This window comes from Sturnira hondurensis, unplaced genomic scaffold, assembly GCF_014824575.4.
Source record: "Sturnira hondurensis isolate 20B ecotype Veracruz unplaced genomic scaffold, ASM1482457v3 Scaffold0005329, whole genome shotgun sequence".
In the NCBI taxonomy this organism is placed as follows: domain Eukaryota; kingdom Metazoa; phylum Chordata; class Mammalia; order Chiroptera; family Phyllostomidae; genus Sturnira; species Sturnira hondurensis.
Window position 1 is genome coordinate 4,934,727 of NW_028077960.1, and position 18,563 is coordinate 4,953,289.

Here is an 18,563-nt window from a genome sequence, read left to right on the forward strand (position 1 = left end):
ATAGTGTGTAATAAGATGTGTCAACATTCAGGAGGGCTGCACAATTCTGTGAATCAGCATTCTCCACTTTCCTGGGGCATAGTACCAGAGAATCACGTATAGGTAAAATGTCCATGTAAAGTGCAGGATAGACCAAAATGTTTTTTAAAAGAGCTTTTTGAGGTAAATTTAATTACAGTGTAATTTATTCCTTCAGAGTTCAGTGAATTTCAGTAAATTTGCATAGCTGTAACCATGACCTCAATCCGATTTTAGAACATTTACATTACCCCAAGAGGATTATTACGCCAATTTGTAGTCATTGTTCTTTACCATTCCCAGTTTCAGGCAATCACTAATCTACTTTTAGTTTTTATATAATATTTTCTGGACATTTCACATAAATGGAATCATACAGTGTACAGCTTAGCATAATGTTTTTTTAGGTTCATTCAAGTTATGCATACCAATAGTTTGGTGGGTTTTAGTGTTGAAATACTTTTCTATTGTATGGATGTACAACATTGTATTTATCCTTTTATCATTTGTTGGTTATTTGGGTTGTTTCTGCTTTGGGGGTATTATGAATAATGCTGTGAATATTTGTATACAGGTTTTTATGTGCACATATGTTTTCAGTTTTCTTGGGTATAAACGTAAGACTAGAATTTCTAGGTCATATGAAAACTCTGTGTTGAATATTTTAAAAAATTACCAAACTGTTTCCAAGTGACTGTACCATTTTACAGTCCCAACTGCAATATCTGAGGGTTTCAGCTGCTCCACATCCTTACTAACTGTTGTTTCTGTCTTCTTAACTTGCAGCCATCCTAGTGAGTGCAAAGCAGTATCTCATTGTGGCTTTAATTTGCATTTCCCTCATGACTAATGATTTTAATCATCTTTTCATGTGCCTGTCGGCCATTTGTATTTCTTTAATGAACTGTTTGTTCAGTATTTTGCTCATTTTTAAATTGAATCATTTTCTCACCGAGTTGTAACTGTTCTTCATATATTCTAGATAGAAGTCCTTTATCAGATATACAATTTGCAAATACCGTATTTTCTGCAAGTCTGTGGCTGATCTTTTTATTTTCTTAATGGCACTTTGAAGTAAAAGTTACAAATTTTAATGAAGCCCAGGAAAATACATTTTAATATCACAGAGCATAAAGAGTTCATTGGTGTGGTTTTAGATTCTTATTTCAATTAACCCCTGAGTTGTCATTTGTAGAGATTTGATATAGTATCATCTGAAGAGGCAAATTATTCTTTCATCTTTTTCAATTTCATATCTGTGTGAACCTGAATTTTCTTAATATCTTTTAAACTAAACTATACCTGTTAACAGGTTGAATAAAGAAGGGACTATGAGAATGCAGGTGTCTTTCATTAAGCCAAACATTAAAGGGATCTACAAAAAGTTGAAACAATACCCCTTGTCATTACATTCTTTTGTTTAAAGATACAGTTGTTTTTCATTAAAAAATGTTACCACCTAATATGTTTAGTGTTAATTTTAAATCAATTGGATAAATACTTAAAATTTTTTCAGTTTTAATTTCTAATATAGCAAATATCAGTAAGTTCAACTTCTATAAACAAAAGTTCTTTGAGGTCATTAATAATTTTCAAAAGTGTAAAAGGTTTTGGGGGTTGAGAATAAAGGTTTAGGAACTGTTTTTAATTTGACATGCAGATTAGACTCACATAAGGCAGCTCTTAATGTGTTTGTAGTATTATCCTCTGGTTTTCATGTAACTTGGTCTTGTTTCTCCACTAAATTGTTAGCTTTTGGAAAGCAGGGAACACATATTTTACTTTTATTTTATTCCTTAGAAGATCATAATTTTCCTTCTGGAATAAGCACTCAAAAGGACTTAACAAGTGATTGAAGCATTTTCCATTGGCTGGCCATGTTAGGGCACCATTTCCTGTTGGCGTTAACACAAATAGCTATATTTTTTTCATTCAGGTGGAAGAGCACAACGGTCACATCTTTAAGGCCACTCAGTATAGCATTCCTACATACTGTGAGTACTGTTCTTCTCTGATATGGATAATGGACCGAGCCTCTGTTTGCAAATGTAAGTATAAGAGATCTTTGAGGATTTTAAAAATTACTTGACATTTCTATTTCTCTGAGTTTTCTTATGTCTTCTTTAACATAAAGGATAAAGTAATACCTCCTAATTCTTTAACCTTGCCTCTCACTACTTTCTTTCTCCTACTCCTGGTAGCCAAACCAGATATTTTGATGTTCTTTAGTCATTTGGATCTCATTCTATCTGAAATGCTTTTCTTCCAGATGTTGGTAGGGCTTACTCTTTCAGTTTATTCATGTCTCTACTCAAATGTTACTTCTTAGAGAACTCTTTTATTACTCTCCTACCCAAAATGCCATCCTTTCCTCTAATTCTCTGTCATCCCTACTCAGCTTTAAAAGTCTTCACAGCACTTATTAGCCACTCAAATATCCATTTGTTTTCTTATTAGTAAGTTTGTCCCAGTAGGATGTATGCTCTATAAGGTTGAGAAACTTACCTGTCTTTTCTATATCACCAGTGCCTAGAACTGTTCTGGAATACTGTAAGTTTTAATAACTATTTGTTGGGTAGATGGACCTGTAGATGGATGAATTAATTTTCTTAAATTGTATTTATTTATTTTTAAAGAGGGGAAGGGAGGGAGAGAGAGAGGGAAACATCAATGTGTGGTTGCCTCTTGTATGCCTTCTACTGGGTACTTGGCCCACAACCCAGGCATATGCCCTAGACAGGGAATCGAACCAGCGCAACCATTTGGTTCACAGGCTGGCACTCAAGCCACTGAGTCACACCAGCTAGGGCTTAATGGGTTAGTTAACTAATGAATCCTTAGATTAAAACCAAAAAGGTACCTTTTTGACCCTGTTGTAATCCTTTCATCAGACTCATATAAATCCTAGAATGAGATTAGCGACTTTTTGCAGGTCAACTTGGTTCTGGCTTACAGAGGAATTTTCTCCGTTCCTGTCATTCCATGGATCTCCTCTGGTACTGTCAGTGATTCTGTGAGGGCCTGTTTACTAGTGGACTAGAACTGAATGATGAAACATTAGGGAGAGCTGGACCTAGTATGGCAAGAAGAAAAGTCCTGCTCACCATAGCCAAATCACCACTGTTGCTGGATATGCTCACTTATTCAATTATTTTTCTTTTGTTATCAGTAGTTTAAAATGTTATAATGGCTGTTTAATGTTAGTTTGACTCCTGTTGGTTCGGTAGAATTTTCTTTGTGATTTGAAACTGAAAATGTAAAGAATCTGCTTTTTTATTACTTTGGTGGGCTTGGTTTGATTTTTTTTTTTTGTCCTAGAATCATTTAGTGAATAATCTGTTTTTCTCTGTTTTTAGGTTTGATTTTTTAGTAGAATTACTAACTTTCTTTGTGCCTGTACTGGTGATTTTATCAGTACAGTGATAGCCTCCTCTACTTGATCTTGGCCTTGAAAACCCCACAGGTTTACTATAGAAAGGCAAGGATACTCAGTTGTCGATATGCGGGCACCAGAGCATGTATAGCAAAATGTCATGGTCCAGTGTGTTCTCAATACCCTCCTCTTAGAGTGCCTCTTCCCAGCTGCCTAGGCACCCTGTTATCATCTGCTCTAAGACTTTATTTCTGCTGTGAACCTTTTATCTTCCCAAACACATGGTATGTTTTGGTTCTTTAGAGCTCTGTTCTGGACCTTCTAAAAAAATAAATCAGACCTTTCTTATACCTTAATGTACTGTTTAACTTTTAATTTCATTAAGGCTCTTTGGGTAGTAATGCCTTTCTTGCCCATTGGAATGATTCCTAAAAGGTATTTCTGTCATTTTAGCAGATTGTAGAACAAGTGTATGAGGGGAACATGAACACTAATTTGTGAATCAAACCACAAATATAAATAAATATTCTACTGGAATATGAAGGAGTAGGGAGAAAGGTTGGGCAGTCTTGAAAGAATAAAAAATATTTATAAACATTGGTTTATAGAAAAACATGCCTTAGAAATTTTAGGCATGTTTTTCAACTTTATATTTCCAAGTAAAATGGGTTAAATAAGTAAATTGAATTTATAAAGAATGGATTAATTTTTTTCTTTCTAGTATTGTACAAAGTGTATATTTGCCATTATAGCAGTCTCAGATTTAAAGAAAAAAATTACATACAAAATAAACAAACTTTTTAATTTCTTATCATTGATGTACAGACTTCTATAAATTCTGCATTTTAATCTGTTTTTCAGTGTGCAAGTACGCTTGCCATAAGAAGTGCTGTCTGAAAACCACAGCCAAGTGTTCTAAAAAGGTAAGAAATTAATTACCTGTGAGTAATAATTAACATATATTGTTGGGTTTTTTTGTGCCTCGTGGAAAGAAATCAAGGACTCTTTGATAGTTTTATAGAGCAGTGGTTTTCAAACATTGACCACAAATCTCAGTAAGAAATACATTTTATGTCATGATCCAGTATGTACGTATAAAGAGATATATATGTACATCTCTCTATGCAACTGGATTGATTTTCCTAGAACTGTATTTACCTTTACTACATGGAAGCTACTAAACTGTTTCTCCAACAATTTATTAAAATACTACTTTGAAAGGTTTCCTACTTCATTAAAATCTTCCTAGGAACTACCTTGAAAGTGAAATCTTTACAGTTAAAGATTTTAACCTAAACATCAAAATTTACTGCATAGTTGGTATTTTTACATACTTTCTACTTGTGAATCACAGAGAACTAAAAGGTACTACATGTACTTTGGTATTTCATGCGTCAAGGATACAACCATTTTTGAAAGATTTCAGGCTTTCATTGATATATAATCACGTTTTCATACTTACTCGTCACATACGGACGACTGTAACAGTACTGTGAAAATCTGAACTATAAATGTGTGTGCATATTGTTTGTAATGTATGTGTAGAATTTGCAGCTGTTCCAAATTCATAGACAAATCATGGCAAAGGACAAAGGAAAATTTCATTCGAGGATTAAAATACAATGTAGGTGGGACATTTGCTTCCAGCTTAGATGGAGTAGCTTGTGGCACACTAATGCCCATGCTGAGAACAACTGAAAATGTCTGTTGCGCAACATCAGAAAACTGCTCAGGCAAACTGGGCTTTAGGAGCCTAGATCCTAGAGAGAAGACAGTTGTGGAGTAGTAAATCTATACCTATGAGGTGTTTTTCTCCTCATAGGCATAGGGCCATATTTAAAAATCAGAGAAGTCAGCAAAGTTTTTAGGAATCTCATAGGGCTATAAAAACAAAATTTGGAGTCTAGGATTGTCAGAACTTGAAGGACCATGATCCAAACAGAGAGAAGTGAGCCTGAAAATCAGAGGTTTTCTCCCAAGGCATTTTCTAGATTAAGTTGCACAGGGCAAGGGGCTAAGGAGCTAAATAGAAAAGCAGATTAGAGGGTTTTTTTCCAGTCTAAGAAAAGAAAAATTGAGGTTGTATTATCCACCTTCAAAGTGGGAACCTAGTCAATACTCTAAGACTTTCACTAACATCTCTGAAGAGCTATACTCTAGGAAAGAGGGGTAAACCATTGATAGACTGAACTTTATAAAAACCAAAACCAAGCTTTTAAAAGAATTTTCAACCAAGGACATTATTTTCATTGCTTTTAGAGAGAGGGGAAGGGAGAAAGAGAAATATTGATGTGAGAGAGAAACAGCAGTTGATTGCTTTCTTGTATACACCCTGACTTGCTGTCAAACCCACTGGGAATTGAATCACAACCTTGTGGTCTGAGAGATGATGCTCCAGCCAACTGAGCTATACCAACCAGGGCGATGCTATTCTTGATTGGATTAGGATGATCTGATCTGTTCCTTATTCTGACTACCTACCAGAGTGAATTTTCTCCAGAGATAACATCATCCAAGCCTTTGCAAATTGTTTTTAAATAATATGAGACTAAGAACAAAACAAATAGACAATATCAATAGACTCATAGATGATTCAATTACCGAAGTGTCAGACATGTAGCTAAATTTTTTTTGATTAGTATGTTCAGATAATATGTAAAAATATTTAAAAAATTTATTGTCTAATTAGAAAATGAAAAAATTCATGTAAATATATATTTATTCAAATGGAAATTTTAAAAATAAAAAATGCAACCCAATTTATAAAACTCAAAAGATAGGTTTAAAAGCATATTGGCTGATTTAAGGAAATCAACTCCAAGATCATGGCATGGGCAGGCATGGCTCACCTATGCAAACAGCCACATCAAAATTATAACTAAATATAGAGTAATCATAACTCAGAAGCGTCAGAAATTGAGTTGAGGGGAAGTGTGACAACTATAAAACCAAGTTGAATGGAAGTCTGATAAATATAGAATGAAAGAAACCATCCATCCAAACTGGTATAGGAGGGATGAAGACGCAGAATGGGCTGTTCCCACACCTACGTGTGGTGGATAAAAATTTGGGAGGGATATCTTGGGAATAAGGAGTCCTGGCCACATACCAGGTCCCGCAGCCCAGGGTTCCAGTGCCAGGAAGGTAAGTCCCCACAACTTCTGGCTGCAAAAACCAGCAGGGATTGAGTTGGTGGAAGAAAATGCTGGAGCCCCAAGCAGTTCCCCCTACAGAACCGATACATGGACTCACCAACTCAGACTTACTCCCTCTGAGCTCCAGCACTGGGATAGCAACTTGAAAGGTATACAGGGAGCAACTGAAGTGTCTGTCATCACAGGGAGCAGAGGCCATTGTCCTTTTTCTAAACCAACCCCCGCCCCCCCAACAGAGCTGATAAGCTAGAGATCTGTTTGGCCCACCTTGGAGATGCCCAGGGACTCTGCCCCACACAAGGTACCAGCCTACCCAAGCTGCTTTGCCTTATGGATGGCTGGTCTTGGCTCATGCTCCACAGCTTCCTAAATTCTATCAAATAAGCAACAGCTGGCTTCAGTAAGTCCCAGCCCCAGCACTAGCAATAGTCAGTGTAGATTCACAGCTTGGCTTTACCTGGGAATCCCTAAGCCCAGCACAAGTAGCAGCCATCTCAGATTGTGTTATAGCTCAGATTTTGTTATAGCTACGGGCAAAATAGAGGTGAGATCTGACATTGGCCTACACAGCTGATCCTCCACAGAGGCCAGATGTTGGTGGTCAGTGGTCATTGCCAGTCCTTGCAGCTAACTGGCCTGCAGTTTAGTAAATCCCTTCCATTGATGTGCCAACAGCAGCCAAGGCTCATCTTCAAGAGGAGGGTGTACTCAGTCTACACAAAGGGCACAGCTTGAGTACCAGCTTGGGTAATAGGGGAGGCTGTGCCACTGGGCCCCACAGGACATCTACTACTTTAGGCCACACTACCAAGACATGGAGTCAGAGCAGCTCTAGCTAATACATAGAAACAAACACAGGGAGGCTGCCAAAATGAGGAGACAAACATGGACCAAATGAGAGGACAGATCAAAACTCCAGAAAAACACCTAAGCAAAATGGAGATAAGCAATCTATCTGATGCTGAATTCAAGACACTGGTTATAAGGATAATCATGGAACTAAGTGAGGATCTCAGCAGTATAAAAAAGGATCCAGTCAGAAATGAGGATACACTGATTGATATAAAGAACAATTTACAGGGCAACAGTAGTAGAGTGGATGAAGCCAAGAATCAAATTAATGATTTGGAGCATAAGCAAAAAACTACCAATTAGAACAGCAAGAAGAAAAAAGAATCCCCCAAAATGAGGATAGTGTAAGCAGCCTCTGGGACAACTTCAAGCATAATACAACATTTGCATCATAGGGGTGCCAGAAGAAGAGGAGAAAGAACACGGAATTGGAAATTTATTTGAAAAAATAATGAAAGAAAACTTACCAGTTTTGCTGAAGGAATTAGACATGCAAGTCCAGGAAGCACAGAGTACCAAACAAGACAGATGCAAAAAGGCCCACTCTGAGACACATCATTAAAATGTCGAAGGTTACAGATAGAATCTGTAGATTTTACAGAAGAGCAGCAAGAGAAGAGAAGTTAATTATCTGCAGGGGAATTCCCATAAGAATTCCAGCTGATTCTTGAAAAAAAATTGCAGGCTAGAAGGGATTGGTAAGAAATATTCAAAGTCATGAAAAGCAGGGACCTACTGCCAAGATTGCTCTGCCCAGCAAAGATATCATTTAGAATCAAAGGGCAGATAAAAAGCTTCCCAGACAAGGGAAAAACTAAAGGAGTTTATCATCATGAAACCATTATTATATGAAATGTTAAAGGGACTTATTTAAGAAAAAAAGATCAAAACTGTGAACAGTAAAATGGCAAAAAATACATATTTATTAACAATTGAATCTAAAAAAACAAACTAAGCAAACAAGAAGAACAGAGATAGAATCATGGATATGGAGAACTTTTTGATGGTTGCCCTATGTTAGTGGGGTGGGGGATTAAGAAATACAAATAGTGACCTCCTGGCACAGTGGTAGCACATCTCACTCCAAGAAGTACAAATAGATAGTTACAGAATAGCCATGGGGAGATAAAGTACAGTATAGGAAATGGAGTAGCCAAAGAACTTATACACATAACCCATGGATCTGAACAGGGATGGAGGCTTGCCCGAGGAAGTGGGGTATGCTGGGTGGAGAGAGGCTAAGGGTGGAAAATTTGGGGAAACTGTAATAGCATAATCAGTAAAATATCATTTAAAAAGCTAGAAAAATAAAAGCATGTTAGCCATAGGAGAAGACAAGGTGACTAAACTGATAGGTCAGTAGAACTATCCAAGCATGGAGAGTGAGAAGGATGGGTAAATATGGAAATCAAAATCAAAGATGTGGGAAAGGAAGAAAGGTTCTTAAATGTCTGATTGCAGTCCAGGAAGAAAGGGATAATGTGCAACACATCAAATCAGAGGTCTATGAACCATTTTTAACCTAAATTGAAATAAATGTAAAGAAAACCATACCAGATACCCAGTGCTGTAAGTGAAAGAAAAAGAAAATTTCTTTAAAGCAGTAAGAGGGGATAAAAATAAAAATCACCTAATTGAGCAATGAAAAGACTGACAACTGACTTCTCAACTAACATAATGGAAGCCAAAGACAGTGACTTGGCATATTTTAAGTGTTACAAGAAAATAAAGCTAACACAAAATTCTGTACACAGTGACATTGATCTTCAAAAGTGAAAATGATATGAAGACATTTCTAGATGAACAAAAACTGAGAATTTGTCACTAGCAGACCTGTATTAAAAGATATACTAAAGAAGGTTCTCCAGGTAGAAGGAAAATTATCTCAGCCGGAAACGGAAGTACAGGAAGGAATGAAAAGCAGTGGAAGTAGTGAATAATATATGTAATATAAATGAATGTTACTAAAAATACAATAATAATATCTTGTGGGGCTTAAAATATAGAGAGAATTAAAGTGCCTGAAAATAACAGAAATGTTGTTGGGTGAATGGACTTAAACTATTCTGGAGTCCCCGAATAGAATAAAAGGACTTTTACCACTGGAAAGTGGTAAAAGTCCTAAGAATATATTAGACTTAAATGTTATGGATATTTTTGTAGTCTTTTAAGTAGCTAACTAAAGAATAGCAAATGAATATACAGGTTAAAAACTAATGAAGATGATAAAATAGGAAAACAAAAGGTACTTGATCAATTTTAAAAAGACCAGAAATGAGAGAAACAGAAATATAGATCAGGCCAGACAAAGAAAAATGTGAATTGGCAGAGATGAGTCCAAATATGTTGGCGATTACATTAAATATTAATAGACCAAGGAGACCTCTGGTTAAGATGGTAGAGTACGTGAATGGTGTGTTCACCTCCTCCCATGACCACATCAAAATTACAGCTGAATTCTAGAGCAGTCATTACTGAGAACTGCCTGAGGTAACTGAACAGAGTTCCCCTAAGATGTAAAGAAGCTATGTCAAGACTGTTAGGCATGGGCACATCTTATACCCCTGGTGTTGCAGTTAGGAAATGAGAGGGACATCTTGGCTGTAAAGGTCCCACTGAAGAGTGAGGGTTCTAGCCCCACATCCAGTTCCCCAGACCAGGGCTCCAGTGCAAGAAAGAGGAGTCATCATAACTTCTGGCTGTGAAAACCAATGGGTATTGCAGCTCTGAGTAAGATTGAGAGCTCAGCATTGCAGTACTTAAAGCGACCACACACAGACTGTCACTCACAAGCTCGTTCATTCTGAGCTCCAGCACAGGGGTATCAGCATGAAAAATGCCAGGGAAAACTCAGAGAGGAACTGAATTGACTAACTTCAGAGTGAGGGTTGACGAGGCAGTTGTCTCTAAGAGTGAGTGTTGGACAGTCACCGCTGTTTCTTTGTTGACCCCTCTCCCCTACCCAGCCTGCAGGTGTTGGCAGGTGCCATCTGAATGCTCCATTAACCTAGCTAGCACCATTCACTCCACCCTTGCAATCCAATACTCCAACCACCAATTAAAGGAACTATTAGAACCTCTTTTAGCCATGACCCCATGCAAACAATCTGTCTGGCTAGCACTGTGGACTTCCATAAAATCTCTGAAAGGTTTATAGACCCCAAAGAAGCAGCATCTGGCCTCAGTGTGCCCATACCTCTTGCTAAACAGCTCCAGGTCTGGCACTGCCTCTCAGAGGCACCTCCAAGCTAAGCACAAGTGGCAACCAAACATAGATCATTTTGCAGCTCCTACCAGGAGACCCTGGGCTGGGCATAAGCAGTGGCTGATCTTGGCCTGCACCAGGGCCCTCCCAAGAGGCCCCAGAACCAGTATACTCAGTGGCTAATTTCAGACCACACAACAGCACTGTCCAACCACCTCTACAAACAACACACTCAAAGGGTGGACTAGTCAACCTCTCTCAAGCTAATCCCATTCTGTGGGGTTAGCCCCCGCATAACAGCTCCTCCACGATAGCCAAGGCCATTCCTCACAGCCACTCAGACTGAGGGTTAATCCCTCCCACTGTTGTCACAGCGGTAATCAACACCCAACTACAAAAGGAGGGCACACGGAACACCCCTGGAGCATCCGGCTAAGGTGATCAGGGAGACTGTACCACTGGGATCCCCAGGACACTCTGCCAAGACTGAGAGACATAGCAGATCTATCTAATACATAGAAAGAAACACAATAAGGCAGCCAAAATCAGCACACAAGAAAACATATCCCAGGCGAAAGAACAGGACAGGAAAAACAAAGAAGCAAATGAGATGGAGCAAGCATTCTACCAGATACAGAGTTCAAAATACTGCTTATAATGATGCTCAGTTCAAAATACTGCTTATAATGAGCACAGGAGAAGAGTATGTGAACAACTAGAGAACAACAGAGAGATAAGAAACATAGAAATGAATAGAAAACATAAAGTACCAGAAATGAATATAATAACTAAAATGAAGAATATATTAGAGAGAATCAACATTAGATTACATGAAGCAGAGGGTTGAATTAATAATTAGAAGATGGGATAGCAGAAAACACCAAAGCAGAACAGCAAAAATAAAATGGAATTTTAAAATATGAGGATAGATAAGGGACCTATGGGACAATTGGTCCAATATTTAACAAAAGAAGAGAGCAAGGAAGAGAGAACCTATTTGAAGTAATAATGTTGGAAAACGTCGCTGTCCTGGTGAAGGAAATAGACATAGAAGTCCAGGAAGCACAGGAAACCCCAAACAAGATGAACCCAAAGAGGCCTACACCAAGACCCATCATAGTTAAAATATCAAAGGTAATGATAAAGAGAATTTTAAAAGCAGCAAGGAAAATTAGTTATCTACAAGAGAGTTCACATAAGACTGTCAGCTATTTCTCAACAAAATGATGCAGGACAGAAAGGATTAGCATGAAATATTCAAAATGATGAAAAGCAAGATCTTACAACCAAGATTACTCTACCAAGCGAAACTGTTGTTTAGTATCAAAGGAGAGGGAGAGAAGACCTTCCAGAAATGAAAAAGCTGAGGGAATTCATTACCACCAAACCATTATTACTAGGCATGTTAAAGGGACTTCTTTAAGAACTTAAAAAAATATGAATAAAATGATAATAATAACTCTATACCTATCAGCAATCACTTTAAATATAAATGCAGTAAGTGCTCTAATCAGAAGGCAGGTGAATGGATAAGAAAACAGGATCGATACATACACTGTCTATAAGAGATCCATTAAATATCAAAAGACACACACAAAGTATAGGGATGGAGGAAGAGATTTCATGCAAATGGAAATGACAGAATAGCCGGGGTAGCTGTTGGTACTACCTGGGGCATGGTAGGCAGCTTTGGCTTCCCACTCTTCTGTTCCAAGATGGTGGGCAAGATCTCACCTTTGGATTCTGCAATACTCACATGGTCAGTCAGGGGCTTCTTAGGGCAGATCTTACCACTTGGGTCCCAGGGAAACATTTCTAAGAGGGAAATTCATAGTCATACAGGCCTACCTCAAGAAACAAAAGAAGTTTCAAATAAGCAATCTAACCTTTTACTTAAAGAATTTAGGAAAAGGAGAATAAACAAGCCCCAAAGTGAGTAGAAAGGAATGAAATAATAAAGATCAGAATGGAAATAAACAGAAAATAATCTAATAAGGCAATAGGTAAGAACAGTGAAACCAAGAGCTGCTTCTTTGAAAAGATAAAATTGATAATCCCCTAATCAGACTTATCAAAAAAAAAGATGACTCAAAATTTAAATAAAGGAATAGACCACACAGAAATACAAAGGATTATATGAATATACTACAAACAATTATGTGCCAACAAATTGGATAGCCAGAAAGGAATGGATAAACTGCTAGAAATGAACAATCTTTCAAGAACAGAAACGCTGAGCAGGCCTATTACAAATAATGAAATAAAATCAGTAATAAAAAAATCCCAACAAACAAAAGTTCTTGTCCAAGTGACTTCATAGATGAATTTTGTCAAACATTCGAGAAGAATTTACGCCTATCCTTCTCAAACTATTCCAAAAACTTGGAAAAGGAGAAAGGCTCCCAAGCTCATTTTATGAGGTCTGCATTACCCTGATTCCAAAACCAAAGACATTACAAAAAAAGAAAATGACGGGTCAATATCCCTGATTAACGTACGTGCAGAAATCCTCCAGAAAATATTAGCAAGCATGCTGAATTCACCAGTACATTGAAAAGATCATACACCATAATCGAGTGGAATTTTTCCTAGGATGCAAGCTTGGTTCAACATCTACAAATCAATTAATGTGATACATATCACATAAATAAAGTGAAGGATAAAAATCATGCTGTATCAATAGATGCAAGAAAAGCATTTGGCAAAATGCAAGAGAGAACTTTAATCAAGGAGGTATAAGACATTGAAGGAAGAAATTAAAGAAAATCCAAATAAATGGATGGATGTACAATGCTCACGGATAGGAAGAATTAACATCATTAAAATATAGATACAAACCATAGCATCTGTAGATGCAGTGTAACTGCTATCAAAAACACTAGAGGCATTTTTCACAGAATTAAAACAATCCTAAAATTTATATGGAACCACAAAAGACTCTGGATAACCAAAGCAATCTTGAGAAACAAGAAAGTTGGAGGTATGCTGTCTGATAACAAACTATGCACAAGACTGTAGTAATTATAAAAGCATGGTACTGGCATAAAAACAGACACATAGGTCAATGGAACAGAATAGAGGACCCAGAAATAAAGTCACACTTGAATGGTCAGTTAATATGTGATAAAGGAGGCAAGAATATACAATGGGATAAAGACAGTTTATTCAGAGTTGTGGCCAAGATGGAAGCATAGTCAGAAATGCTTCATTCCCCTACACAACCAAAAACAAAAGGATAACAACCCATTTAAAAACAAAGAACAATCAGAACTGCCAGAAAAACATTCTCATGGAAGTCCAACAGCCAAGGAGTTAAAGAAACATTCACCCACACAGTAGGAGGGGCAGAGACAGGCAGCCAGGTGGAGAGGACAAGTGGCAAGGCAGCAACTGGAGGATTGCATGGACGATCCCACATTCTTGCACAGAAAAGCCCAGGGAAACAACAGGGGAGTTAGACAGACTGGAAAACCGAGGGTGTCAGCCTGGAAAACTAAAGACTCAAAACCCAAGGCTATAAAAAAATCTGTAGAGGTTGTGGCTGCAGGAGAAACCCCCAGCCTCACAAGATAATGTTGGAGAGACCCACAAGGTCCTAAAATGTACACAAACCCTCCCACCTGTGAATCAGCACCTGAGAGGGCACAATCCACTTGTGGGAAGTGAGGGAAGTAACAGAAAGTGGGACAAGAGCAGAGCAAATGGCATTGCTTCCTCTCTGACCCCTCCCCCACAGACCACACCACAACACAGCAAAGAGGGTTGCCCCGACCTGATGAATGCTTAAGGCTCTGCCTTTTATCATAGTGTAATTAATAAAATATGCTTTTAAATGACAGTCTATTAGTGGTGCAGGGAAAATTGGACAGATGTATGCAAAATAAAACTAGACCATCTTGACTCACATGAACAAGTATAAAGGACACATGGACAATAACCAAGGTGGGGGGGTGGAAATGGGAGGGAGGTGGGGAGCACTGGGGGGGGCATGGCTGGGAATATAAGACAGAAAACTGTACTTGAACAAGAATGAAATACAAATAAAAATTAAAAAAAATAAAACTAGACCATCTTTTTACACCATGTAGAAGAATAAACCCCAAAACTGATTAAAGACTTAAATATAAGACTCAAAACCATAAAACTCCTAGAAGAAAACAGGCAGTAAAATCTCTGACATTTCTCTTAGCAATTTTTTTTCCTAATACATCTTTTGGTCAAGGGAGACAGAAGAAAAAATAAACAAATGGGACCACAGCTGTCTTAAACATTTTTGCACAGCAAAGGAAGTCATCAGCAAAACGAAAAGATAACCTACTGAGTAGGAGAAGATATTTGCCAGTGATCTGTCTGATTAAGGGTTATTATCCAAACTATATAAGGAACTCATAAAAATTAACACCAAAATAAAAATCCAATTAAAAAATGAGCAGGGAACCTGAATAGACATTTCTCTAAAGAAGTCGTACAGATAGCCAGTAGACATACAAAAAGATAGTAGACATGACTAACCATTAGGAATTGATAAAACAAGTAGACAAACAAAACAAAAACTCATGGATACAAAGAACATTCTCATGGCTGCCAGATGGGAGGGAGGGTAGTTGATGGGTGAAAAGAGAAAGAGAATACATTGTACAAATCACCAATTATAAAAACAGTCATGGGTATGTAACTGCAACCATACGGAGTATAGTCAATATTGTAATAACTATGTATGGTGTCAGGTGCATACTAGACTTATCTAGATGATAACTTCATAGATTGTATAAATGTCTAAATACTCTGTTATATACCCAAAACTAATATATTATATGTCACCTATAATTGAAAAAAACTTTTACAAAGAAAGGAAAACTTTTACAAAGCTATAATAAACAAACAGCACGTTGAAAAGCAAAATTGTTAATGGAGCACATACTTTGGGGTGTTTTTTATTTTTTTTTGACCAGATACTTTGAATTGAAACACTAGGTTAAAGCCGACTGAAAGATTTCAATGATACCTTGTTTGTAAGAGAAAGTGTACTTTAGGACAAGAAACATTATGTCAGATAAAAATGTTTTGTAATGAGAAAATGGTCATCCCTTCAAGGAGATATATAAAAATATCATCTTTAAAATTATTGTAGCTTTAAAATCTGACAGGTCTTAAAATTCACTAAAGATGCAAGTGATATGAAAAACAAGATTAAAAAACTTGACCTAGTTCTCATGTATGAACCTCACATTTTACAACTGCCCGACTATACAGTCTTATCAAGAGCACATGGAATAAGATGGTGAACAAGAGAGGGATGTACACTTTCACCAATCTTATTCAACATACTGGAAGTCCTAGACACAGAAATCCTACAAGAAGAATAAATAAAAGATTGGAAAGGAAGAAAAACTGTTATTGTTTGCAGATGACAAGAGACTGCATTGAGACAGGCCCTAAAATGCCACCAAAAAAACTGCTAGAACTGATCAGTGAATTTAGTAAAGTAGCTGGATACAAAGTAAACATCTAGAGATCTGTTGCATTCTTATACAACAATAATGATATATCATAAAGGGAAACTAAGAAAAAAGCCTGTATTCACAATTGCTTCAAAAAGAATAAAATACCTAGGAATAAATTTAACCAAGGATGTAAAAGACCTGTACTTGGAAAATTACGAGGTATTTAAGAAAATACAAATAAGTGGAAGCATATACCATGTTCACAGATAGGAAGAATTAGCATCATTAAAATGTCCCCATACTACCCAATATAGATTTAATGCAGTTCCTATCGAGATACCAATACATATTTCACAGAACTATCACAAATATTCGAAAACTTCATATGGATCTATAAAAGACCCTGAATAGCCACAGCTATCTTGAAAAAGAACAAAGTTGGAGGAATTATGCTGATATCAAACTATACTACAAAGCCATAGTAATCAAAACAGCATAGTACTAGTATAAAAACAGACGTACATATAAATAAAACAGAATTAAAAGCCCTGAGATAAACTTATGTCTTTATAGTAAATTAATATTTGACAAAGGAGGCAAAAACATACATGGGATAAAGATAGTCTAATCAATATATAGTATTGGGAAAATTGGACAAATACATGTAAAAAATGAAATTAGACAATCTTCTTACACCATATACAAAAATAAATTCAAAATCAGTTAAAGACTTAAATGTTAGACTCAAAACTATAAAAATCTATAAAAACTAGAAGAAAACATAGGCAGTAAACCTCATACATTTGTTACAGCAATATTTCCTTATGATATACTTCCTCAGGCAAGGGTAAACAAAACAAAACAATATAAACAAACCCTGGCTGGTGTAGCTCAGTGGATTGAGCGCGGGCCTGCGAACCACACAAAATAAACAAATAGGACACTATCAAATTATTGTAAAATGTTCTTTATAGCAAAGGAAAGCATCAACAAAACAAAAAGACAACTTTCTGATTGGGAGAACATATTTGCCAATGATAACATCCATTAAGGGTTTAATAACTAAAATTTATAAAGAGCTTAAAAAGCTCAACACCAAAAAAACAAATAATATAATTTTATAATTCGCAAAGGGCGTGAGTAGACACCAAAGAAGACATACTGATGGCCAGTAGACATATGAAAAGATGTTCAGTGAAATCATCAGAGAATGCAAGTTAAAACCATAGTGAGATATCACTTCACACCTGTCAGAATGGCTTTCATCAGTAAATTAATAAATGAGTGTTGGCAAGAATGAGGAGATAGGGGAACCCTCTTTGTCCACTGTGGGTGGGAATGTACTTTATTGCAGCCACTGTGGAGAGCAGTATAGAGTTGTCTCAGAAATTGAAAATGGAACTGCCTTGTGACCCAGCAATTCCACTTCTGGGAATTTATCCAAAGAAACTGCAGTGTTATTTATGAGAGCAAGATTTGGAAGCAGCCCATGTGTCCATTAGTAGATGAGTGGATAAAAATGTTGTGGTATGCTTATACAGTGGAATACTACTTGGCCATAAAAAAGAAGGAAATCTTTCCTTTTGCAACACCATGGATGGACCTGGAGAGCATTATGCTACATGGAGTAAGGCAATCCAAAATATACGTATGATTTCACTCATATGAAGAGTCTAATGAACAAAATGCACTAATAAGCAAAATAGAGACAGACTCAGAGAGAGTGGGATGACAACTGTTGGGAGTGGGGTTAGGGGCATGGATTGGGGGAGGGTAGGGTAGAGGGATTGAATGAAAAAAGAAAATAAAAGAGAAGAATTCCTGGACACAAACAACTGTGTGATGATTGCCTGGGGGAGGGTATGGGAGGGAGGGTAGGGTGTGATTGGGGAGAGAGGTCAAGGAGATAAATGGTGATGGAAGGAGACTTGACTTAGGATGGTGAACACCCAATACAGTGTTCAGCTGATGTGTTATGGAACTGTGCACCTGAAACCTATATAATTTTTGTTAACCAGTGTCACCCCACTAAATTAAATAAAAAGGAAAAAAATAAACTAGAAATAAACCAACTTTTTCAAAGACTAAAAAAGAAGGAAAGAAAAAAATATTGAATATATTTTTTGAGCAGAATTGAATTTATGTAAAAATCAATATAAATATAACTAGACAATCCTTATATGTTTGGAAATTAAGCAGTATATTTCTAAATTACTGATACAATATAAATGAAAAATATTTTGAGTTCAATGATAACAAACTTATGACATAGCAGAAGTATGGCTGTAGCTAAAGTTGTAATTAGAGGAATATTTATAGCTTTAAATCATACATTAGAAAAGATAAAATCATAGAAATGATCTCAACTCCCATCTTTAGAAACTAGAAAAAATATTAAACCCAAAGACAGATATCACTGCAAAGGGTAAATAATAAAGAGAAATAAATGGAGTCAAAAGCTTTTGTGCAAGAAATAAAAATGTATAAAGACACACTGTAGGTCTTTGAAAAGCCTA

General features: G+C 36.7%; 1 protein-coding gene across 7 annotated transcripts in view; it reads left to right on the top strand.

Moving 5' to 3' along the window:
* The window catches only part of MYO9A (myosin IXA), a 274,015-nt gene that overhangs the window by 218,032 nt on the left and 37,420 nt on the right, over positions 1 to 18,563 (top strand). For all 7 annotated transcript variants that reach the window (XM_037047139.1, XM_037047138.1, XM_037047140.1 and 4 more), the window contains 2 exons: positions 1,955 to 2,066; positions 4,253 to 4,314. In XM_037047139.1, the coding sequence (XP_036903034.1) occupies positions 1,955 to 2,066; positions 4,253 to 4,314 (174 nt within the window). The remainder of the gene's footprint in view (positions 1 to 1,954; positions 2,067 to 4,252; positions 4,315 to 18,563) is intronic.